This window comes from Oncorhynchus gorbuscha, linkage group LG01 (assembly GCF_021184085.1).
Source record: "Oncorhynchus gorbuscha isolate QuinsamMale2020 ecotype Even-year linkage group LG01, OgorEven_v1.0, whole genome shotgun sequence".
In the NCBI taxonomy this organism is placed as follows: Eukaryota; Metazoa; Chordata; class Actinopteri; order Salmoniformes; family Salmonidae; genus Oncorhynchus; species Oncorhynchus gorbuscha.
Window position 1 is genome coordinate 93,369,075 of NC_060173.1, and position 26,052 is coordinate 93,395,126.

The 26,052-nt window shown below is 41.9% G+C and overlaps 1 protein-coding gene across 1 annotated transcript; it reads right to left on the reverse strand.

Moving 5' to 3' along the window:
- LOC124046228 lies at positions 1–24,527 on the reverse strand. The gene is made up of 3 exons (XM_046366373.1): positions 24,477–24,527; positions 3,834–5,916; positions 1–3,602 (listed from the first exon to the last, which is right to left on the reverse strand). The coding sequence occupies exons 2-3, from the start codon at positions 5,899–5,901 to the stop codon at positions 2,242–2,244; spliced, it is 3,429 nt and encodes a 1,142-aa protein (XP_046222329.1). The 5' UTR covers positions 5,902–5,916; positions 24,477–24,527; the 3' UTR covers positions 1–2,241.
- Positions 24,528–26,052: the final 1,525 nt, after the last annotated feature.

Sequence of the window (26,052 nt, forward strand, 5' to 3'; positions counted from 1 at the left end):
AATAGTTAGTTATTTACAACATTAACAATGTCTACACTGTATTTCTGATCAATTTGATGTTATTTTAATGGACAAAAACATTTCTAAGTGACTCCAAACTTTTGAACAGTAGTGTACATGGACAGCTAAAGACCGAAGTACAAGAGGAATAGGCTCTGTGATTCTCTGAAACCAATTACACACACAGAACGAAGGAACTGTTTCCAATTGGCAAAACACATTTCAGTTACTTGTATGTATGTATGTATGTATGTATGTATGTATGTATGTATGTATGTATGTATGTATGTATGTATGTATGTATGCATGCATGCATGTATGTATGCATGTATGTATGTATGCATGTATAATCCATTAAAATAAAACATTTAATGGAGCTGGTCTTTGTGTAGTCATGTGAAGATTCTATATTGAACAAAAATATAAATGCAACATGCAAAAATTGGAATAATTTTACTGAGTTACAATTCATAAGCATATAAATCTATGGATATCACATGACTGGGCAGGGGCACAGCAATGGGTGGGCTTGCCAGGACAGAGAGGGGTGCTAGGACAGAGAAGAACTTGGATTGGCCTGAGCTGTGAGACCTTTTCTTTCTTTTTCCATTATTTTACCAGGTAAGTTGACTGAGAACACGTTCTCATTTACAGCAACGACCTGGGGAATAGTTACAAGAGAGAGGAGGGGGATGAATGAGCCAATTGTAAACTGGGGTGGCACTTAAGGTGGCAGAACGCAGTGCTCGACTTGGGGTGTAGGGTTTGAGCATAGCCTGATGGTAGAGAGGGGCAGTTTTTCTTGCTGTTCCGTAGGTAAGCACCATGGTCCTGTAGTGGATGAGAGCTTTGAATGGAAGCCAGCGGAATGTGCGGAGGAGTGGGGTGACATGAGAAAACTTAAAGTTTGAAAACCAGGCGGGCTGCAGCATTCTGGTTAAGTTGCAGGGGCTTAATGGGTTAAGTGGGGAGCCCAGCCAACAGCGAGTTGCAGAAGTCCAGACGGGAGAGTACAAGGGCCTGGATTAGGACCTGCGCCACTTCCTGTGTTAAATAGGGTCGTAATGTACAGATGTCGTAGAGCATGAACCTGCAGGAGCGGGTCACTGCTTTGATATTTGTAAAGAACGACAGAGTGTTGTCCAGGGTCACACCAAGGTTCTTATCAGTCTGGGAGAGACACACCTGTCAGGTGGATGGGTTATATTGGTAATGGAGGTCCTGTGTGGCTCAGTTGGTAGAGCATGGCACTTGCAACACCAGGGTTGTGGGTTTGATTCCCACGTGGGACCAGTATGAACAAATATTAAAATGTATACCCTCCTTACTCTAAGTCGTAATGTAAAGGAGAAATGCTTACTAACAGGGCTATGAAGTAATTTGTGCCCAACATTTGAGAGAAATAAGGTTTGTGTTCTTATGGAACATTTCTGGCATCTATTTTAGCTCATGGGACCAACACGTAACAAGCTGCGCCTATAATTTTCGTTCAGTATAATTCTAGAACAGCAAAGAAACATTTTTCTTTACGTGATTGGTGGATTTCAAGCGGCTCAAACATCAAACCATACTCTCTAACCTGGGCACAAATGTAGTACTTTAACCCATTCACACCACACTTCTACCAGGAATTGCCTAACCCACTAAATCCTCAGTTTGCTGAACAGTTGTTTTAATTCAAAACCTAACCTACACATATACATTAACTACACATACAATGGTACAGGCAAAAAGACAATTTCCTTCAAGTATTTTAGAGTACTAATGTTACTGTCCTCACTACAACAACAACAAACCACATGTAATTCTTTCCTTGAAACATTTAATTAAAATACTGTAGAATTCCAGTCATTCCTATGGAGGACTACTCCTAGTGGGGAGTGCCAACAAGTGTCTTCAAAGCCTCTTAAAGGACAATGCATAGCATCAGCAATCCAGGGTTTACATACATCGTTGGTGTAGCTTATGCCAACGTATTTTGAATTTGGGCGTCAGAATACATCGTGCCAAAATTTTAACAAAGAAGCTGAGAAAATGTACATAAAATTCAGCTAAACAAGTTTATATTCATACTACGTCACTATGTAGTCTAGTTACTACGGATACATTTGTAGAATAAAGTACGTAGTGATATTACGTCCTTAAAATGGTTCTACATTCTTGCTTTATGTTCCAAAGTGAGATCAGAATGAGCAAGGATGTCAGATTAAATCAAAAGCTTTCAAAACTAGTTCAAGGTAATCATAAATACAGATAAACAGGAGGATCTTCTGGAAGTCCCAACAGTGTCCCTGGTTTCTGATGCACCCCTGGATTTTGTTGGACACCTGGTTTCGGTGTCCTTGGACTTGGTTTTTCATGGTCCATGTTTTGTTTGCCTGAAATATGCCTCCTGCACATTGTCATTAATGTATTACGCACATAGTTTTTTACATCTTTCCATGTCCTGCCTTGCAGAGCTGGTTCAGCTGCAAGACATGCATCACATTCCTTTTTACCTGGAATCTTCATCAGTTTAGTGAAGTCTCCTAGCTGCCGCCTGACCGCAGCCTGAGCCTCATTACTCCAGATCTTCTGTTTCCTTGGTGTTGCCACAGGACCTGCCTCAAGTCTGTCTTCTTGACCCTGTGCAGGTACTGTCATTGTTCTACCAACCCATTCTTTAGCACGCTTTGCCTCTTTTTGTTTCTTTGCTGCTCCTTTCTTTGTCTGTTTTGTGGGGTCCACTCTTGTAAGGCCATTCTTTCGTTTTATAGATTTTACTGTGTTGTGCACATAGTTTTTGATGTCCCTCCATGTCCTGTCTCTTAGAGCTGGTTCATTGTGCAGGCAAACTTCACAGTCCTGTTTACCTGGAACCTCCATCATTGAGATAAAGTGTCCCATCTGACGGTTCACCGCAGCCTTAGCTGCATCACTCCACATCCTCTGTTTCCACACTGTGCCCACCTTATCTGTCCCCACAGAACCTGTCCCCAAAGGAACTGCACCCAAAGGAACTGCACCCAAAGGAACGGCAACCGCAGGCACTGCCCCAACAGGAAGTGTCTGTGCATTAAGTGTTGGCGTAATAACAGTACGCGCTGGAAGTGTCTGTGCAGGATATGTTCCGGCAGAATATGACCTTGCAAGTTGTGAGCCCGAAAGATGTGTCCCTGCACGATATGTCCCCATAGGATATGTCTCTTGAGGATATGATTTTGCAGGATTTGTCCCCGAAGTATATGATCTTGCAGGAGATGATAGGTCATAAGGACTTGCAGGATATGAACTTGCAAGATGTGTCCCGGCAGCATACGAAGCTGCTGGATAGGTCTCTGCAGGATGTGTCACTGAATATGATCTAGCAGGATTTATCCCAGTAGGATACACCCTTGCACAATCTGTCCCAGCATGATATGACCTTGCAGAATGTGATCCAGAAGGATATGACTTCTCAGGATATGTCCCAGCATGATATGACCTTGAAGGCTGTGCCCCCAATGTATATGACTTCGCTGAATATGTCGCTGTAGGATAAGATGACCCAGTGGTATATGTGCCAGTAGGATACGCCCTCGCAGAATCGGTTGCCGTTGAATATGTCCCTGCAGAATATGCCCCTATAAAATGAATACAGAGAAGAAAATGATTCATGAATGTGTTATTATCATATATTGTAAAGAGGAACAGAGAAAATAGTTTAGGGTAATGAGTTGCGAGCTTCTCAAAAATCTAGCTCTAGTTAACATGTAAATGGCACAAAATTTGAATTGTGATTTTGACTGAACATTTAACCATTGAAACAAAATGAAAATGTTCTCCAAATACTCTCCAACGCAACTGATACTCACCATATGTAGGTGAAACAATCCTTTCCTCAGATGGTCCTGGAATTACCACTGGAACCTGATCCATTGCAAGCAGCAATTTGCTGATTTCTGCTAGATGTGCTGCGTTTTCAGACAGTCTGTAGTACTCTTTGTGGACCTGGGTGTCATGTCCCAATAATTTTGCCACCTGATCCAATTCACTTTCATTTAAGTTTAGTATTTGGCAATGGATAGCAACCTCTTTCCTCACTGTAGCATGGATCAGACTTTCAGGATTCTTTGCATCACACTCATGAGCAAATTTCCTCAAACAGTCAGACCCTCTGACGTAGCTTGCTGCATCTGGGCTCCGTGCAAAGACATAAGGGTTGTCCTTTGACACACCAACTTTGTCTCGGTTTGCAATTAGGATCTCAAGAGATGAGATCATCCTCGCCGTTAGTAGGACTGGCATTGTTCTACCATTTTTGCCTTCTATTTCCACCCGGGTTAGTTTGTCGTCACCAAGCTCCTGTTCCAGCCTTGAGAGGCTATTGAAAATGTCTGCACTAGCTGGAGATTTCTTTCTGTTTGTGTATGTTTCCAACAACATTTTCGCAACCTCTCCTGTCCTTTTTCTGTTGAAGAGAGCTATTTCGGCAAGAAGAGTTTCATTGAGCTTTTTCCAGACAGCGTTGGTGGGGCTCTCGAGCAATTCTCTCTTTGCTGTGTCCTCTGCCACCTTGAGAAACTTCTGAAGTTTAATCAAATCCTCAGTTAGTGAAGACACATCAACTTCATCACACTGAGGGACAGCGCTGAGGGACAAACCGGAAAAACAGTTATTCCAATCATTTTCAAGAAGCTCAATGAACCTTCTGGCTTGTGCCTCTGCATCACGGTCCTCTGTCATACGACTCTCCCCAAAAGCTATTTCAGTAGCTCTTTTCAAGGAATAGCCAATCTTTAAAGGAAGAGATTGGGTCTTGTACCTGTCGGAGGTAGGGTCATGACCACTCATTTTCCTGGCAGCATGAACGGCCAACTTGAATTTGGATGGTACACATACTTCATGCAGATATTGGACACCACAGTCCATCTCATTTACAGTAAGTACAAATCTAGCCAATTCCCTCATTTTTGATCCAATGTATGTAAACTGTGACTTGGCATGGCCATGCTTTGCAGATAATGCATTGCCATATTTACATATTAGGGGATCATTTTTGATGTGGCATAAGATGTCATCTTGATTCATATTGTGTATTATTTCTTCACACCCTCCAGTAGAGTAGACAGGCAGTGGAAGAAGTCGAGAGGACGCAGCCTGGACCCGCACTCTTTTTCCTCCCCTCTTTTCATCTTGTCCTTTTCTGGCTTTACATGAGCCCTCATGCTTCCATAAATCTATTTTGTTGAAAAAAGCTAAGCAGTGTTGGCAGGGCAGGCAGTCACGCACAGAAACCCCATCGTAAGAGGGTCTATCCTTAGTCACAATTTCACCATCTCCACTTTGAAGAACTTGATAGTTGCCTTTGTTACGGAGTTGGTCAAGCAAAAGAGATCTGATTTTGGAGAGTTTAGGGAAGCTCATAGCATGAGCGACAGCTGCTTCTTCTGCGTGTATCCTTTCTAAATGTCTTGCAATTTTGTGGTGTGGTTCATTGCAATACAGGCAGAAGTGTTTTTTGTCCCATTTTCTTTTACCATCATCTGTCATACTACATGCGCTGACTGTCATTTTTGTGCTAGAACGTAAGCTTGACCGTGTACCTTTCCGTGGCGCGAATTTCTTGCGTTGAGGTTTTTTAGCTTGGGAGTTTTTTTGTGGCAACGGCTCAGATTCATTATCGCAGGGGTGTTCTGCATTAAATGGAAGAGGCTCTGAGCCATTTGGGACTTTTGAATCCAGCCTTTGTCCAACCTCATCATCTGAACTGTTCTCGTCATTACTTGAAATGCTCTCTTCAGCACTCTTCTTTATGTCACACAAAGCTCTCTCCATGTCACATAAAGTCTTCTCCACATCACATGAAGTCTTCTCTTCATTGTGTAGAGCATTTTCTTTCTCATGTGAAGGATTCTCTTCCTGGTGTTCCCCGTCCATCATTTAGGCTGCTAACACCTGCACGCACACAAACACAAAACGGGTTATTAGGATAAACCTACCATAAGCCTATGGGTAAGTATAGTCCATGGTAAACATGTTGAGTGCAAGTATTCCAGGTACAAGCTGTGTATATGTGAGAAAAAAATAAGAATATAGCCAACCACTTTTTAGGCTAGCAGGTATATTTCTTAAGAAGCATTACCTGAGCAGAGCTTACTGAAGTCCACTTAACCACCTGCCTCTCACTGCACTCCACGAGGAGCCTGCCTGTTACGCGAATGCAGCAAGCTACGGTAAGTTGCGAGCTAGCATTAAACTTCTCTTGTAAAAAACAATCACTAGTTAAACTAGTAATATCAACCATGTGTAGTTATCTAGCGTGTCCTGCGTTGCATATAAATCGATGCGGTGCGTACTTGCGGGGGGGGGGGGGGGAAACTGTCCTTGCTCCAATGTGCACCTAACCATAAACATCAATGCCTTTCTACACAGAAGTACACATTTTTAAACCTGCATATTTTGCTAAAAGAAATCCAGGTTAGCAGGCAATATTTACCAGGTGAAAATGTCACTTCTCTTGCGGTCATTGCATGCAGAGTCAGGGTATATGCAACAGTTTGGGCCACCTAATTTGCCAGAATTTTACATAATTGACATAACATTGAAGGTTGTGCAATGTAACAGGAATATTTAGACTTATGGATGCCACCAGTTAAAATACGGAACGGTTCCGTATTTCACTGAAAGCAGAAACGTCTTGTTTTCGAGATGATAGTTTCCGGAATCGACCATATCAATGACACAAGGCTCGTATTTCTGTGTATTATGTTATAATTAAGTCTATGATTTGATAGAGCAGTCTGAGCAATGGTAGACACCAGCAGGCTCGTAAGCATTCATTCAAACAGCACTTTTGTGCGTTTTGCCAGCAGCTCTTCGTTGCGCTGTTTATGACTTCAAGCCTATCAATGCCCGAGATTAGGCTGGTGTAACCGATGTGAAATGGCTAGCTAGTTAGCGGGGTGCGCGCTAATAGCGTTTCAAACGTCACTCGCTCTGAGACTTGCAGTGGTTATTCCCCTTGCTCTGCATGGGTAACAATGCTTCGAGGATAGCTGTTGTCGATGTGTTCCTGGTTCGAGCTCAGGTAGGGGCGAGGAGAGAGACGGAAGCTATACTAAAGTGCCTATAAGAACATCCAATAGTCAAAGGTATATGAAATCCAAATGGTATAGAGAGAAATGGTCATATAATTCCTATAATAACTACAACTTCTTACCTGGGAATATTGAAGACTCATGTTAAAAGGAACCAACAGCTTTCATATGTTCTCATGTTCTGAGCAAGGAACTTAAACGTTAGCTTTCTTACATGGCACATATGGCACATTGAAAGAAAGAATGTGTACTTAACCTCTCTGCGCACGTAACCCGGTATCGGGCTGAAATTCGAAAACATACGGTGATCGCTACATAAATAGTCATTAAACATTTATGAAAATACAAGTGTCTCACATGTTTCGAAAGCCTAGAATCTTGCTAATCCAACTGCGTTGTCAGATTTAAAAAAAAGATTTACTGCGAAAGAATACGATGCGATTATCTGAGGATAGAGCCCCATAAAAAAAACAATTTCAACCAGCACAGGCATAACAAAATCACAAACTGCATTAAAATAAATTGTTTACCTTTGACAATATTCCTCTGTTTGCAATCCTGATGCTCATTGTTACACAATGAATGTTTTTTTGTTTGATAAAATCCATTTTTATAGCCTAACACGAAACATTTTGTGAACCGCTTGTCGTGAATTCCGTCTCATTCCATTTGACGACACATTCGAGGTAAATGCACACACAGAACGTGACTTTTCCAGTCATGTTTGGTTTCATTGCAATCAACTGGTTTGTTTGTAACACATCCAACCAAATCGGTTTCTTTCAGTCAATACGTCCCGCGAAATGACCCATCAGGTTTGGTTTGTTTGTAAACTCATTTCGCGGGACGTATTGACTGAAAGAAACCGATTTGAAGACAACAAGTAATGACATCATTGTGCACCAATGATTTGCCTGCTGTTTCGTTGATTGACTATTTTAACCCAATGACCACTGATCGTCTTGAAATCTAGCTGGGTAGATGGCCAATGAGCTGAGGTAAACGGCAATATGTAACGTTTCTGTGTTAGAAGACCAACCCATGTAGTAAACTCCGGCGTAAAGAGGTTAATTCGCCATTGATGATTCATACCGGAAGGAGCAACACATGTGCACAGCATTGTTTTGGTAAAGCACATATTCAGCTGTTTATATATATATATATATATCAATCAGTATGGTGACTAAGTCAGGAAAAGCTAAATCGAAGTCTAGATATACAGATGTACACACAATTTTAGAAGAAATTGATCGAGGATGATTCATTTAGCGATTCCCAAATGGAGGAATATTTTTTGAACATGAGAGGACATTGTTTTGGACTGGTAAGTTCTTCTCATGCTAATGCAGTTTGAAATTAATAATATAAAATATTATTTGTGAAATGAAATAGCCTATTTGAGGCTGTTGAGGGGAGGGCAGGCCCACAACAATGGCCAAAGTGAAATGAAGACAGTAGATCTAGCAGATCTATAATAATATATTCAACCTTATGTTCCCTGTACTCATATATATCTGTTTATTATACCTGTTGATACATGGCTCATATGTGAAACTATTCTAACTGAACATTTTCTTTCACAGTGACACTGACTCCGAATGGAAGCCCCCAGTGCCAAGGTGTCCATCCCCCACTGAAGCTGGTTCATCCAGCTTCTGCCACAAGTGGTGTTCATCTGCCCAAATTTATTTCTGCAGGCATGGATGTGCTATGGCACCTGGCATCAGCAGCATAATATTGTGTAGAAGACTGCGGTTCTTCCAAATATTGAAAGTGTTATTTTGTAAATGCGAGTATTTTAAAAAAAAAAAAAAAAGGGTTTCTCTACTTTTTTTTAGGGGGGGTTAGAATACCATTTTGGTATTTTGTATATAGTTATTCCGTTCAAAATGTATAACTTCACCAATTTGGCCACTTGGGTACATTTGGGCTACTTGTGTGGGACACCTGGGTGACTTCATGATAAATGTCATGTAGCACACTCATTTTGGAAGTTTGCACAAGTACTGTTGCCCTCTGTTTTTCACTGAAATTGTCCCCATCATCCTATCTGAATATTTGTTCTCTCTTGTTCATTTTAAAGATGACACAACAAGATAAAAACGCATGTTTTTTTCATTGTATTATCTAAACCAGATCTATGTCATATTCTCCTACATTCAATTCACATTTAAACAGACAAGAGTGTTTTCTGTCAAATGGTACCAACAATATGCATATCCTTGGTTCTGTGCCTGAGCTCCAGGCAGTTAGATTTGAGTGTCTTCAGGCAGAAATTGAAAAAAGTAGGGGGGGTTAGCTCTAAGAGGTTCTGACTTGCCTAGTTAAATAAAGATGAAATAAAAAGTAAAAAAATATAAATAAAATAGGTGTCCAAAAACAGATTTACGATTGTTAATTAAAATTGTCCATTCCGATGTAAAAAAAAAAAATATTGAAAAAAATAAAATATATATATATTTTTTTAAATCGGTCCACCTCTACCACCTACCCCTTTTGGGCTCCCTCTACTCCTTCTGTCCAGGTTCTCCTCTCATTCAAACGTTTACCTCCCCCTACAAACACTGTCACATATCTATCCTCTGTCTCCCTCTTCCCCCTTTGTCCACCTCTACCATCTCTGTTGCCAAGTGATCCAACACCTTGGTTGCCATAGTGATCAGGAGACTACCATGGGGGTTGGTTGTTATCTGAAGGTAGACTAACATTCAGTACTAGGCAGTAGGCACCAAACGGGAGCCGAGATGCAGCACTACCTGGCCACACTCATTCTCCAGTTTGGGTCCATGTATAAGCCAATCAACTATATCAAACACGGTTGAAGACTGCAACTGATTGTAGTTGCCACAGAGACATAGCACGCCAATGCTGTTGCACAGCCGTCCATGAGTGTGACGGACACCCCCAAAGACCAAAGCTGAACACAACTGAATGGTAATTTTGTTATGACAACATAGTAAACACGGCAACTGCATCAGCATCATGGGATCCATTTTGTCTCAAACCATGGACAAGGGTAAATATTCTCCAAGTGCAACATGAAATATCATACAATTCTGAATCCTAGACAAAATCAAGTAGTTTGTGTCAGGCTTACAAAAACCAATGTAATGTGACTCACACAACAATTTTAAAAAAAGAGCCGTCACACATTTGTTTCCATTCTGTAAATTTCATTCCAAGGTTTGTTCGTTACTTTGCTTGCTTGATGACATCAGAAAAAAATGGGTGGTGGTCAAGTTCACTAATCAGTTTCTTACGGTTTTGAAACACCGGAATATGCTAAATTACATAATATTCTATTAAAATAAAATACATATTTGTCACATACACATGTTTAGCAGATGTTATTGCACGTTCCTGTTGCTAGACTGCGAATGCAACTCATAATTTCTTGCCATCAAACCCCATGTTCAGAGATACTAACAGCTGATGATCCTAATGATGTGGCTCAATACACACAAAAAATAAAGCCTACCACATGTCCCAAAGCGCTCTTTTCCCCCCTATGAGGCCGTGCCCTTGACTACACAAACTGGGTATAACTTTCATTCCACAGCTCCTCCACTCTCAAGGTAAACGGATAACGATGTCAACCTGCCCCGAGTTATCATTTTTATTCAGAAAACTTAAGAGCGAATGGTCCAACACATTAGGTGGATAATAGACCGATGACAAGTATAAAATTATGGATACCCGATAAGCCGCTCTAGCGAACAGAGAAGAGGGGTAGATGAGGTCAGTGAGTTAACTTGATGACCACAAAACAGTTCCATTCCCACCCTAGCTACAGTTTGTATACAGGGTATGAAATAATGTACTCTGGCATACTTCCATACCCGTTACAGCTTAGTAGGCTTGGGCGGTATACCAGGGTATTTGGAAAAAGTCACGGGGTGGCTTTTCAATAGTGTCAAAACTACTTCTGTGAAGTGTTTCAACAAATGTGAATATTTGTAGCTACTTGAAGTTATTATCTGCAGTCAACTTGTGCAATACCTTAGGAGGTAAAGCAGACTGCGTTCCTGATTTCCCCGTCACAATATTTTAAATTATGAAGCTTACCATAGTTCCACAGAACAATTGAGCCAGTCACTTGTTTGTAAATAGCACAACGGGAGAAAGCAAGCTGATTATTCCATAGCATTCAATATCTATCAGCGAGTCTGTTGTGTGGTGCGGTGCACAAGGTGAGGTATGCAATTCCCTACTAAATTATTGCCATCATAAATGTATTAATGGCTTCCTGACAGAAGTCAAATAGTTCTGGATGAGTTATGTACAGCTGCAATTATTTTCCTGTGCTTCCCACCTGCGTTCTTCTCCCATCTGCGCTCTGTAACCCTGCTGCTCTTCCTTCAGAAAACCATGAATCACAACTTTGTTCATTTGCACAATTTATCTCATTCACTTCTGCTTGTAAATGTCCACACTTATCAAAAATAACATTTGGTAGCTAATAGCTATGCTTGTATAACTTTGAGCTGGATTTGCAATTAGTTTGCTAGCTAAATACTAACAAGCGAAAACTAACAGCGTCTATGTGATTTCGCCGTTTGTTTGTGCTAGTTTTGCTCACATTCTGGTAGAGGAACAATGGGCTTTTCTTGCGTTTTTAAACACCCGGTAATATTGTAAATCCCACTATGAGAGAAGGATGGTATGACAATATAAAAATCTGGACACCGCCCAAGCCTACAGATTAGATAACAAAAAGCACGGTCAACTAAAGGTGGCGATACTTTCTTCATTCTCGACATGGAAGACACCGGTCTCCTAAACTATCGCTAGTTGCAGATGGAACGTTTGAAAATGTGCAGTTCTTAAAATACTTTTTTGCTCCATGAAGTAATAAAACAATGTAATGTGTAGGTCGTCATCTTGTCTATTTCTGAACTTCTCTCATTGAATAGCCCACGTTTACATGAACACTAATAATTCAATATTAAACTTATTATGGCAGTAGGCAGAGTATGTTTATTAAGGATACCCATTGGGTGTCTGAGATGTGTGCTAGTTGTTTAAAAAGACAGCTCAGTGCTGTCAATACCTCTCACAAAGACACGTAGTGATGCAGTCAATCTCTCCGTTATTTTGAGCCAGGAGAGACTGACATGCATGTCATTGAGTTAGCTCTGTGTACACATTTAAGGGCCAGCCGTGCTGCTCTCGGCCAACTGTAATTTGCCTATGTCCCTCTTTGTGGCACTTGACCATATGACTGGGCAGTAGTCCAGTTACAACACAACTAGGGCCTATAGACCTTGTTTTGTTGATAGCAATGTCAAGAAAGCAGAGTAGCGCATTATTACAGACCGCCCGCTTCCCATCTTAGCTACTGTTGCATTAATGTTTTGACCATGACAGTCTCCTCAACTTGCTCAATTTCAACATTATTCATTACAAGATTTGTCACAAATACAATGCTTTCTTTTTGAAATATTTAGTACTAGCTTATTACATTCCACCCATTCTAAAACTGACTGCAGCTCTTTAAGTGTAACAGTGATTTCACTTCCTGTGGTAACCGGCGTGTATAATGTTGTCATCAGCATACAATGCATTTGGAAAATATTCAGACCCCTTGACCTTTTCCACATTTTTTAGGTTACAGCCGTATTCTAAAATTGATCAAATTGTCCCGTCCCCCCCGTCCATCTATACACAATAACCAATAAATGACAAAGCAAAAACGTCAGACATTTTTGCTAATTTATTCAAATTAAAACAGACGACACACACATTTACATAAGTATTCAGACCCTTTACTCAGTACTTTGTTCAAGCACTTTTGGCATCGATTACAGCCGAGTCTTTTTGGGTATGACACTATAAGCTTGGCACACCTGTATTTGGGGAGTTTCTCCCATTCTTTGCAGATCCTCAAGCTCTGTCAGGTTGGATGGGGAGCATTGCTGCACAGCTATTTTCAGGCCCCTCCAGACATTTTAGATCGGGTTCAAGTCTTGGCTCTGGCTGGGTCAATCAAGGACATTAAGGAGTCTTGTCCCGAAGCCAATCCTGCATTGTCTTGGCTGTGTGCTTAGGGTCGTTGTCCTGTTGGAAGGTGCACTTCCACCCCAGTCTGAGGTCCTGTGGACAGGTTTTCATCAAGGATCACTCTGTACTTTGTTCATCTTTACCTCGATCCTGAATAGTCTCCCAGTCCCTGAAAAACATCTCCACAGCATGATACTGCCAACACCATGCTTCACCCTAGGGATAGCACCAGGCTTCCTCTAGGAGTGATGAGTTCAATGTTGGTTTCATCAGACCAGAGAATGAGTCCTTTAGGTGGCTTTTGGCAAACTCCAAGCGATTTGTCATGTGCCTTTTACTGAGGACTTTTTTCTGTCTGGCCACTACCATATAGGCCTGATTGGTGGAGTGCTGAAGAGATGGCTGTTCTTCTGGAAGGTTCTCCAATCTCTATAGAGGAACTCTGGAGCTTTGTCAGAGTGACCATTGGGTTCTTGTCACCTCCTTGACCAAGGCCCTTCTCCCCGATAGCTCATTTTGACAAGGCAGATAGCTCTAGGAATAGTCTTGGTGGGTCCAAACTTCTTCCATTTAAGAATGATGGAGGACACGGTGTTCTTGGGGACCTTCCCAGATCTGTGCCTCCAATCCTTTATCGGGGCTCTACGGACAATAGCTTTTGTACCAGTTAATTTGTTTCACTGTGAAATTTGTTCACTGTGAAATAGCATTGTATCTAGTCAAAACAAAATCCCAAAAGTTTACTAAGCTGATTTGACAACTGTTTGAGCCAGTAAAGGGTGCTTTGCTATTCTTGGGCAGCGAATGGCATTAGTCAAACATCTTACGCTGCTTATATTCAAAATTGGTGTACGGTCATTGATTGTTTTCGAATTATAAGGACACGTGAACACTAATTGGAGTTTGTGGTGTATTTAATCTGCGCATGTGCTAGCACCAGCAGTGCAAACCTCCCTCTTTTGCACGAGTGAAATTCGTTTGTGTGTCCTTTTAGACAATAAGCTTCAGTGGAGTAAATGTACAGCCCTGACCTACAAAAAGAGCCAACAGAGACTGTACTTTCTAAAAAAAGTTGGGCTCTTTTAATATAGACTGTACTATATCGACTCTCTTTTACAAATCCTTTATTGAGAGTATTTTAACTTCTTGTATTGTTTGTTGGTTTGGCAATGCCACCGTCAGCCAGAGAAACATGCTGAGAAGGATTATTACCACAGCAAGCAAGGTACTTGGAGCCAAACAGACAGGCCTGGATGAGATCTATAAGGTCAGGGCCCTCCGTAAGGCTCACAAAATCATTTCAAATCAAAATCAAATCAAATTTTATTTGTCACATACACATGGTTAGCAGATGTTAATGCGAGTGTAGCGAAATGCTTGTGCTTCTAGTTCCGACAATGCAGTGATAACCAACAAGTAATCTAACTAACAATTCCAAAACTACTGTCTTATACACAGTGTAAGGGGATAAGGAACATGTACATAAGGATATATGAATGAGTGATGGTACAGAGCAGCATACAGTAGATGGTATCGAGTACAGTATATACATATGAGATGAGTGTGTAGACAAAGTAAACAAAGTGGCATAGTTAAAGTGGCTAGTGATACATGTGTTACATAAGGATGCAGTCGTTGATGTAGAGTACAGTATATACATATGCATATGAGATGAATAATGTAGGGTAAGTAACATTATATAAGGTAGCATTGTTTAAAGTGGCTAGTGATATATTTACATCATTTCCCATCAATTCCCATTATTAAAATGGCTGGAGTTGGGTCAGTGTCAATGACAGTGTGTTGGCAGCAGCCACTCAGTGTTAGTGGTGGCTGTTTAACAGTCTGATGGCCTTGAGATAGAAGCTGTTTTTCAGTCTCTCGGTCCCAGCTTTGATGCACCTGTACTGACCTCGCCTTCTGGATGATAGCGGGGTGAACAGGCAGTGGTTCGGGTGGTTGATGTCCTTGATGATCTTTATAGCCTTCCTGTAACAACGGGTGGTGTAGGTGTCCTGGAGGGCAGGTAGTTTGCCCCCGGTGATGCGTTGTGCAGTCCTCACTACCCTCTGGAGAGCCTTACGGTTGAGGGCGGAGCAGTTGCCGTACCAGGCGGTGATACAGCCCGCCAGGATGCTCTCGATTGTGCATCTGTAGAAATTTGTGAGTGCTTTTGGTGACAAGCCGAATTTCTTCAGCCTCCTGAGGTTGAATAGGCGCTGCTGCGCCTTCTTCACGACGCTGTCAGTGTGAGTGGACCAATTCAGTTTGTCTGTGATGTGTATGCCGAGGAACTTAAAACTAGCTACCCTCTCCACTACTGTTCCATCGATGTGGATAGGGGTGTTCCCTCTGCTGTTTCCTGAAGTCCACAATCATCTCCTTAGTTTTGTTGACGTTGAGTGTGAGGTTATTTTCCTGACACCACACTCCGAGGGCCCTCACCTCCTCCCTGTAGGCCGTCTCGTCGTTGTTGGTAATCAAGCCTACCACTGTTGTGTCGTCCGCAAACTTGATGATTGAGTTGGAGGCGTGCGTGGCCACGCAGTCGTGGGTGAACAGGGAGTACAGGAGAGGGCTCAGAACGCACCCTTGTGGGGCCCCCGTGTTGAGGATCAGCGGGGAGGAGATGTTGTTGCCTACCCTCACCACCTGGGGGCGGCCCGTCAGGAAGTCCAGTACCCAGTTGCACAGGGGCGGGGTCGAGACCCAGGGTCTCGAGCTTGATGACGAGCTTGGAGGGTACTATGGTGTTGAATGCCGAGCTGTAGTCGATGAACAGCATTCTCACATAGGTATTCCTCTTGTCCAGGTGGGTTAGGGCAGTGTGCAGTGTGGTTGAGATTGCATCGTCTGTGGACCTATTTGGGCGGTAAGCAAATTGGAGTGGGTCTAGGGTGTCAGGTAGGGTGGAGGTGATATGGTCCTTGACTAGTCTCTCAAAGCACTTCATGATGACGGAAGTGAGTGCTACGGGGCGGTAGTCATTTAGCTCAGTTACCTTAGCTTTCTTGGGAACAGGAACAATGGTGGCCCTCTTGAAGCATTTTAGACCCAAGCCACCCCCTGTACCTGGATTTTGAATTACTACCCTCTGGGCGCAGGTATAGGGCACCCCTCAGCAGGAAAAACAGAACGAGACAATCATTTGTGCCAGATGTGATATCCCTCCTAAATATCTCGGGCGATGAAAGAAACATACAGGAACTCAAATCCTTCTGTTCACCCGATTTAGAATTCCTCACAATCAAATGTAGACCGCATTATCTACCAAGAGAATTCTCTTCGATTATAATCACAGCCGTATATATTCCCCCCCCCAATCAGAAACATCGATGGCTCTGAACGAACTTTATTTAACTCTTTGCAAACTGGAAACCATTTATCCGGAGGCTGCATTCATTGTAGCTGGGGATTTTAACAAGGCTAATCTGAAAACAAGACTCCCTAAATTTGATCAGCATATCGATTTCGCAACCACGGGTGGAAAAACCTCGGATCATTGTTACTCTAACTTCCGTGACCCATATAAGGCCCTGCCCCGCCCCCCTTTCGGAAAAGCTGACCACGACTCCATTTTGTTGATCCCTGCCTACAGACAGAAACTAAAACAAGAGGCTCCCACGCTGAGGTCTGTCCAACGCTGGTCCGACCAAGCTGACTCCACACTCCAAGATTGCTTCAATCACGTGGACTGGGATATGTTTCGTATTGCGTCAGATAACAATATTGCCGAATACGCTGATTCGGTGTGCTAGTTCATTAGAACGTGCGTTGAAGATGTCGTTCCCATAACAACGATTAAAACATTCCCTAACCAGAAACCGTGGATTGATGGCAGCATTCGCGTGGAACTGAAAGCGCGAACCACTGCTTTTAATCAGGGCAAGGTGTCTGGTAACATGACCGAATACAAACAGTGCAGCTATACCCTCCGCAAGGCTATCAAACAAGCTAAGCGTCAGTACAGAGACAAAGTAGAATCTCAATTCAACGGCTCAGACACAAGAGGCATGTGGCAGGGTCTACAGTCAATCACGGACTACAAGAAGAAATCCAGCCGAGTCACAGACCAGGATGTCTTGCTCCCAGGCAGACTAAATAACTTTTTTGCCCGCTTTGAGGACAATACAGTGCCACTGACACGGCCTGCAACAAAAACATGCGGTCTCTCCTTCACTGCAGCCGAGGTGAGTAAGACATTTAAACGTGATAACCCTCGCAAGGCTGCAGGCCCAGACGGCATCCCCAGCCGCGCCCTCAGAGCATGCGCAGACCAGCTGGCCGGTGTGTTTACGGACATATTCAATCAATCCCTATACCAGTCTGCTGTTCCCACATGCTTCAAGAGGGCCACCATTGTTCCTGTTCCCAAGAAAGCTAAGGTAACTGAGCTAAACGACTACCGCCCCGTAGCACTCACTTCCGTCATCATGAAGTGCTTTGAGAGACTAGTCAAGGACTATATCACCTCCACCCAACCTGACTCCCTAGTCCCACTCCAATTTGCTTACCTCCCAAATAGGTCCACAGACGATGCAATCTCAACCACACTGCATACTGCCCTAACCCACCTGGACAAGAGGAATACCTATGTGAGAATGCTGTTCATCGACTACAGCTCGGCATTCAACACCATAGTACCCTCCAAGCTCGGCATCAAGCTCGAGACCCTGGGTCTCGACCCCGCCCTAAGCAACTGGGTACTGGACTTCCTGACGGGCCGCCCCAAGGTGGTGAGGGTAGGCAACAACATCTCCTCCCGCTGATCCTCAACACTGGGGCCCCACAAGGGTGCGTTCTGAGCCCTCTCCTGTACTCCCTGGTCACCCACGACTGCGTGGCCACGCACGCCTCCAACTCAATCATCAAGTTAGCGGACAACACAACAGTGGTAGGCTTGATTACCAACAACGACGAGACGGCCTACAGGGAGGAGGTGAGGGCCCTCGGAGTGTGGTGTCAGGAAAATATCCTCAAACTCAACGTCAACAAAACTAAGGAGATGATTGTGGACTTCAGGAAACAGCAGAGGGAACACCCCCCTATCCACATCGATGGAACAGTAGTGGAGAGGGTAGCAAGTTTTAAGTTCCTCGGCATACACATCACAGACAAACTGAATTGGTCCACTCACACAGACAGCATCGTGAAGAAGGCGCAGCAGCGCCTCTTCAACCTCAGGTGGCTGAAGAAATTCAGCTTGTCACGAAAAGCACTCAAACTTCTACAGATGCACAATCGAGAGCATCCTGGCGGGCTGTATCACCGCCTGGTACAGCAACTGCTCCGCCCTCAACCGTAAGGCTCTCCAGAGGGTACTGAGGTCTGCACAACGCATCACCGGGGGCAAACTACCTGCCCTCCAGGACACCTACACCACCCGATGTTACAGGAAGGCCATGAAGAACATCAAGGACATCAACCACCCGAGCCACTGCCTGTTCACCCCGCTATCATCCAGAAGGCGAGGTCAGTACAGGTGCATCAAAGCTGGGACCGAGAGACTGAAAAGCAGCTTCTATCTCAAGGCCATCAGACTGTTAAACAGCCACCGCTAACATTGAGTGGCTGCTGCCAACTCACTGACACTGACTCAACTCCAGCCACTTTAATAATGGGAATTGATGGGAAATGTTGTAAATATATCACTAGACACTTTAAACAATGCTACCTTATATAATGTTACTTACCCTACATTGTTCATCTCATATGCATACGTATATACTGTACTCTATATCATCGACTGCATCCTTATGTAATACAGGTATCACTAGCCACTGTTTACATACTCATCTCATATGTATATACTGTACTCGATACCATCTACTGTATCTTGCCTATGCTGCTCTGTACCATCACTCATTCATATATCCTTATGTACATATTCTTTATCCCCTTACACTGTGTATAAGACAGAAGTTTTGGAATTGTTAGTTAGATTAATTGTTGGTTATTACTGCATTGTTGGAACTAGAAGCACAAGCATTTCGCTACACTCGCATTAACATCTGCTAACCTTGTGTATGTGACAAATAAAATTTGATTTGATCTTGAATGTTCCCATTGACCCCGTAAGGCCAGCAGGCTAGTCTTTACTTCTTAAAAAAAATATGAATCATTTCATATTTCTTACTGTTATTATTTTTATTGGTGCGTAACTTATGAAAGTTGTATTGTCAATCTTGTTTTGGATTTAAAACGCCACTTTAAATGTGTACATGACACTGCAACAAAATTTCGCCATGGGGATAATAAAGTCAGTAAGTAAGTTACATAAGACATAAGGTTACTTCAGGCAAAAACTAAAGGAGGGTGTTTGGTTGGGGTGGGTGGGTTGCGTGTTGAATCTCATCAACAACTTTAGCAATTTTGAAACAGAATGATCTGGATTTTGTAGTTGTCTTCCCCTAATCCTAACTCCTGAATGTAACCCTCATCTTAACTTTAACCAGCTAGCCAGCATTAGCCACCAAGCCAATGTCAGACACAACAAATTAGAATTCATAACATATACTTTTTGCAAAACTTGTAACGTCATGTAATTTTTGAAATTCGAAACATATCATACTAATTGTAACTCATAACATCCACATGTATATACACATACAAGCAGGGTCCGAAATGAACACCAGTCAAGAGCCAAATGCGGGTACATTTTCCATTTGGTGAGTAAATCTCAGAAGGCTTTCCACGGCACTGACAGGTAAATCTTTTTACCAAAAGGTCACATAATAAAATATCTGGCATGATGGTTCGGAGGAAATTACTCATGTTTGCCAGCCACAGATCGCCTCTAATGCTCCTAGTTTCGCAGCAATGTTTACCGTACAGGGCATCAGCGACATTTACCTGGAGAAAGCCAACCGTTGAAACAAAAACCCACCGACGAAGAGGACAATTCACATAAAAAAAATATGTTTTGTGAGAAATGGAGATGGAGTTAAGAGGCTGGCTACAGTATGATGCCGAGGCGATGAGTTGTTCTGTGTGGTGTTGCAAGTACGCTAAGGATAAAAGCATAAACAACTAATTTGTCATCGGAAATAAAACACAGAAATTAAGCTGGAGAACATCTGTGAACATGAACACAGCAAGTGTCACATTGAGCCAGGGACACAGACAAGCAGGCAATCAATCGGAGCCCTCCCGACACCCTCTGTGACGGTGCTAATGGCAATGTCAGAGTAGACCAACACAAAGACACTGTTTAGGACTGTACATTGGCAAGAAGGCGCGACCACTTTCTGACTTCCAGTGGGTGTGCGAGTAAGAGAAAATGTTGTTACTTGTGTAGCTAGACTAGTACTTTTGTAGGTAGTTTTTTCAAGTCTATTTAGCAGACGTGGTCCAGTATTGTAGGTTATTTCTCAGCTATTGATAAGCTTTTGTTCACCTCAAAATAGTGTATGAATACCATAAAATTATAGGCCTACTGATGCTGACATGGATCTCCATGCTTTCCTGTGGCTCTGTAACATTGTATTTTAATGTTTGTCTCCAGATGCTGTTTACATTTTAAAGCATTGTGAAGCATTTTAAAACTTTACCAGCCTTATAGTGTTGATCCTTAAGTAAACAAAAGGGTAGAAGGCTAATTTAGCACAATCAACTGCCAGCTATATTGGATAACATGATTGAATATCTAATTAATTTAGTTTAATTTTTTGCATGAAAAAAAAAAAAATAGGAATCACTGTGGGCTCAACATAGAGAAATGAGAAGCATGCCAAAGAGTTTATGCACCATATTGCAGAGGTGGAGAGAAACATCAAAGACAATCTGAAAAACACCAACTTATTCTCCATGTCAGATGGCTCCACAGACAGTTTGTCAGATTCTGTCACAAGGCCAAAATCGAGAAAGTCGGCATCGAGTTGTTCTATAAAGCAGACGCGGAACACATAAGCAACGCGAGGGCGGGGCCTACATCATCGCCATCCACTGTATGGCACACCGCCTTGAAATGAACTTTTGATGCCATCCGGTCCAATGGGATGATCGCTCTAGGAACAGACTGCTTCTATCACGTGGATTGAGATATGTTCTGCATTGCGTCCAACAACATTGACGGATACGCTGATTCAGTGAGCGAGTTCATTAGAAAGCGCATTGGCGATGTCGTACCCACAGCGTCTATTAAAACATTCCCAAACCAGAAACCGTGGATTGATGGTAGCATTCACGCGAAACTTAAAGCGAAAACCACTGCTTTTCACCAGGGCAAGGTGACCAGAAACTTGACCGAATACAAACAGTGTAGCTATTCCCTCCGCAAGGCAATCAAACAAGCTAAACATCAGTATAGAGACAAAGTAGAGTTGCAATTAAACGTCTCAGACACAAGAGGTATGTGGCAGGGTCTACAGTCAATCACGGATTACAAAACAAAACAAAAAAAACAGCAGAACAGGATGTCTTGCTCCCTAACCCTAGCTCACTTTAATAATGGAAATTGATGGAAAAAAATGTATCTCTTGCCACTTTAAACAATGCCACTTAATATAATGTTTACATACCCTACATTACTCATCTCATATGGATATACTGTACTCGATACCATCTACTGCATCTTGCCTATGCCGTTCTGTACCATCACTCATTCATACATCTTTATGTACATATTCTTTATCCCTTTACACTTGTGTGTATATGGTAGTAGTTGTATAATTGTAGGGTCAGATGACACGTTGGTTATTACTGCATTGTCTAGAAGCACAAGCATTTTGCTGCACTCGCATTAACATCTGCTAACCATGTGTATGTGATAGAGGTCAACCGATTATGATTTTTCAACACCGATACCGATTAGAGGACCAAAAAAGCCGATACCGATTAAATTGGCCAATTTTTTTTACATTTTACATTTGTGTTGTAATAATGACAATTACAACAATACTGAATGAACACTTATTTTAACTTAATATAATACATCAATAAAATCAATTTAGCCTCAAGTAAAGAATGAAACATGTTCAACTTGGTTTAAATAATGCAAAAACTAAGTGTTGGAGAAGAAAGTAAAAGTGCAATATGTGCTATGTAATTGCGTAAGTGGTCAGATGGTGGCTCCGAGAGAGATTCTCGCGTAAAGTGCAGAGGTAGCCATTACTCCAATCGGTCCTAGAGAAAAAGGAATTGTTCCGACGGATATATTATCGAATCGATATTAGAAAAACATCTTGAGGATGGATTCTAAACAACGTTTGCCATGTTTCTGTCGATATTATGGAGCTAATTTGGAATATTTTTCGACGTTGTGGTGACCGCAATTTCCAGGCGATTTCTCAGCCAAACGTGAAGAACAAAACGGAGCTATCTCGCCTAAAAAAAAAATATATTTTGGGAAAAAAAATGAACTTTGGCTGTCTACCTGGGAGTTTCGTGAGTGAAAACATCCGAAGTTCATCAAAGGTAAACAATTTAATTTGATTGCTTTTCTGATTTCCGTGACAAGTTTGCCTGCTGCTAGCAAGGCATAATGCTATGCTAGGCTATGATAAACTTACACAAATGCTTGTCTAGCGTTGGCTGTAAAGCATATTTTGAAAATCTGAGATGACAGGGTGATTAACAAAAGGCTAAGCTGTGTTCCAATATATTTCACTTGTGATTTTCATGAATAGGAATATTTTCTAGGAAGATTTATGTCCGTTGCGTTATGCTAATTAGTGTAAGATGATGATAACGGTCCCGTTCATGGGCTGGGCGTCACTACAGGTTAAGAGAGACTTTATCGAACAAAACAAACATTTATTGAGTAAATGAATGTCTTGTGAGTGCAACCATATGAAAATCAAAGGTAAGTGATTCATTTTATCTCCATTTCTGACTTGTGTAACTCCTCTACTTGGCTGGTTACTGTTTGTAACGATTTGTCTGCTGGGCACTGTTCTCAGATGATCACATGGTATGCTTTCGCCGTAAGGCCTTTTTGAAATCTGACGCCGTGGTTGGATTAACAAGAAGTTCATCTTTAAACTGATGTATAACACTGGTATATTTATGAATTTTTATGAGTATTTATGTTTTTGAATTTGGCGCTCTACAATTTCACAGGATGTTGGCCAGGTTCAAGCGTTCTATGGAGTGATGACACACGCCTCACCATCTGGCAGTCCTACGGACGAATCTGGGTTTGGCGGATGTCAGGAGAACGCTACCAGCCCGAATGCATAGTACCAACTGTCAAGTTTGGTGGAGGAGGAATAATAGTCTGGGGCTGTTTTTCCTGGTTCGGGCTAGGCCCCTTAGGTCCAGTGAAGGGAAATGTTAACGCCACAGCAAACAATGACATTCGAGACCATTCTGTGCTTCCAACTTTGTGGAAACAGTTTGGGGAAGGTCCTTTCCTGTTTCACCATTACAATGACACCGCACACAAAGGGTGTAGAAGAAGTTGAACAAGCAGTTGCCCACATACTTTGTCATGTAGTGAATCATACGAAATGGTAAAACAAATTAATACCATACTAAATGGAGTATCTTGGATTTACGTATATAGAATACATTATTTAATTTAAGCAGGCAAGACAATTAAGAACAAATTCTTATTTACAATGACCGCCTACCTTGGCCAAACCCAGACGACGCTGAGCCAATTGTACGCCCAATCACGGCTGTCCCTATGACAGCCTACCTCCTTACAAACTGTGGCAATACCCACCCCTGCTGGCAGGAATGGATTAGAGGCGAGCAGGAGGGAGTAGAGCCAACCAGACTGTGTCATTGTTATTACTGAAAAAGTATAAATTATTCCGACTATTAGTAACACATGTGCTGGCGAGTCATGTAACCGACACAAATCCAAGAGCACTACATAGAAGGAAAAAAACTACCGTGCTCCGAACACAATACAGTGGACATTGTTTTCACAACAGTCAAAACAAATGTCTTGTATTTGAGATAACTGTGTAAAGTCAACGTTTAATTGTAAAGTTACCCCATAAAATATTCGGTGCAACCAAAAAAAATACACGTGACGTAGTCAACTTGCCGAAGGGAGGCGCTATACTGTTACATGTATAACTGCCCTGTTTGTGTGAAAATACTTGACAGACCTAAAAACAATCATTCTCAGTATGTCGTTTTTACAACACTATTCCAAATCTATTCTAAATAATATAACATATTACACAACGGCTAAAATGTGCCCCTCTTCCGTCAGCAAGCAGGACCGCCTCACGTCCGCCATTAGAGACAGCGCGAAACAATAAGAGAGGGCAGAGGCAAGAGGATGAGAAATAAATACAATCTCAGGCGGGTTAAACATTTACTGCTAAGCGGTCGCCTTTTTTTACTTTAAAACATATCAGGAGACACGGGAAGTCCGTGGACATCTGTCTTACACCATAGCCAGTTGTTGAAACTTTGACTAATTAACCGTAAAATTGTACAAAAGGTATTGGAAATTCTTACCTGAGTAGAGGTTGAAACGATATAGCGCCACTTTTGTGCCTTGCCATAAATCGAGGAACGCATGCGCGACAATGAGCAGTTCTTCTTCGGTGGGATTAATCGACTTTTGGCCTCCAGCGTTAATGGTGCATTACCGCCACCTACTGTGCTGGAAGACGGGTCAGCGACAGGGAGGAACAAGCAGCCTAATTTTAATATAAACCACATGGAACATTTCATAAATCAGATTTGAAATATAACTAAAAACTTCCTAAAGTCCCCAAAAGCTTATTTTTCACATGTCCCATTGGCATGTTTTTCTGACTTCTAGGAAGATTTGAACCCACTACCTAAAATCTCCCCACATTTTCACCATCATTGTAAAGTTATTTAGTTGCTCTGACAAAGTTATTTCTGGGCCCAGTTTTCAAAAGTTATCTGATCGGATTTCAACAATCAGATAGGATTAAATGTTAGAATTGGGTTTTTCAAAACTGAAAAACCCCAGTAGGGTTCCGATTTGGTTATCCAATCTGACATTTAGGATTAAATGTAGTTTTTGCATTTTTCAAAGGTGATTAGGATAGTTTTGATGCCTAAAATCAAGATGATCTAATCCCACTGGAAGGGTGGATTCAGGGTGGACTTAGAAAGGTGAAAGGCATGCAAGAAAGAAATGTAATGTAATTAAGGTGAACAGGTTTAAAAAACGTTCTTACATCTGAAAACCAAAGGTTCATATGTTAAATTGACTGCATTATAGGTATGTGGTCAGTTGTCATATTGAGATGTGTCAAATAAATGTGTGTACTTACTTATAACATAAGTGATCTTCAGACTTTATTATTTTTAATATAGGTACCCTTATTAATATAGTTTATGTATTTATGTACTCATCTCTGCTTCCTTGTGACAGTGTAGAAGTAGTACCACAACCTGTCCAGTAGATCGAATGGTTTACTCAAAAACAGCTAAATTTATCTGATTCTGTATTGCAAAAAAAGAGGATTACAGAATTAAACCACTTTAAAAACTATGCCCTGAAGACTATTATTTATTTAATGTGATTAGTGATTCATTTACATATGTCCCTAATTTTAAGGTAAACCCTGTGAAGTGAACTGAACTCTCGTTTTAATATGGCAAAACTATTCCTTTCTAAATATATTTTCAAAAGAAACATATATAACAGTCAAATCATAGTGTAAAAGCAGGTGAACTCATTTATACTTTTTTTTGCTATGTTCTGGTGTTTTGTGGTGGAGAACTGAGCTTACAAGAAGAGGAGAGAATTGGACCACAGCCCTCTGAGTATGGCAACTGTCACTCAATCCACTCCATCCTCATGTCGCGTTCCCCTGCTCAGATGTTGCTTGCATCAACCAATGGTTATGTGCTACGTCATCAACTGTGTCATCGGGCACCAGATTTCTATAACATATGTGGTTAGCTCATCATAAAATACCTATCCAGGAGTTGTAAGTTCTATCATCCGTCAACAACGCCTGGGCAGAGGAACGCACCATCTTTGTTCGTCCTCAAAGAACACTCCATTGATTAGGTGGAGATAAAGGACCATCCAGAAGCGTGTTCAGGA

Coding starts and splice junctions, on each gene's coding strand:
- LOC124046228 (XM_046366373.1), bottom strand. CDS start 5,901: ATGATGGACGGGGAACACCAGGAAGAGAATCCTTCACATGAGAAAGAA. Junction 3,603..3,833: donor GATTGTTTCACCTACATATG/GTGAGTATCAGT, acceptor TTCATTTTATAG/GGGCATATTCTGCAGGGACA.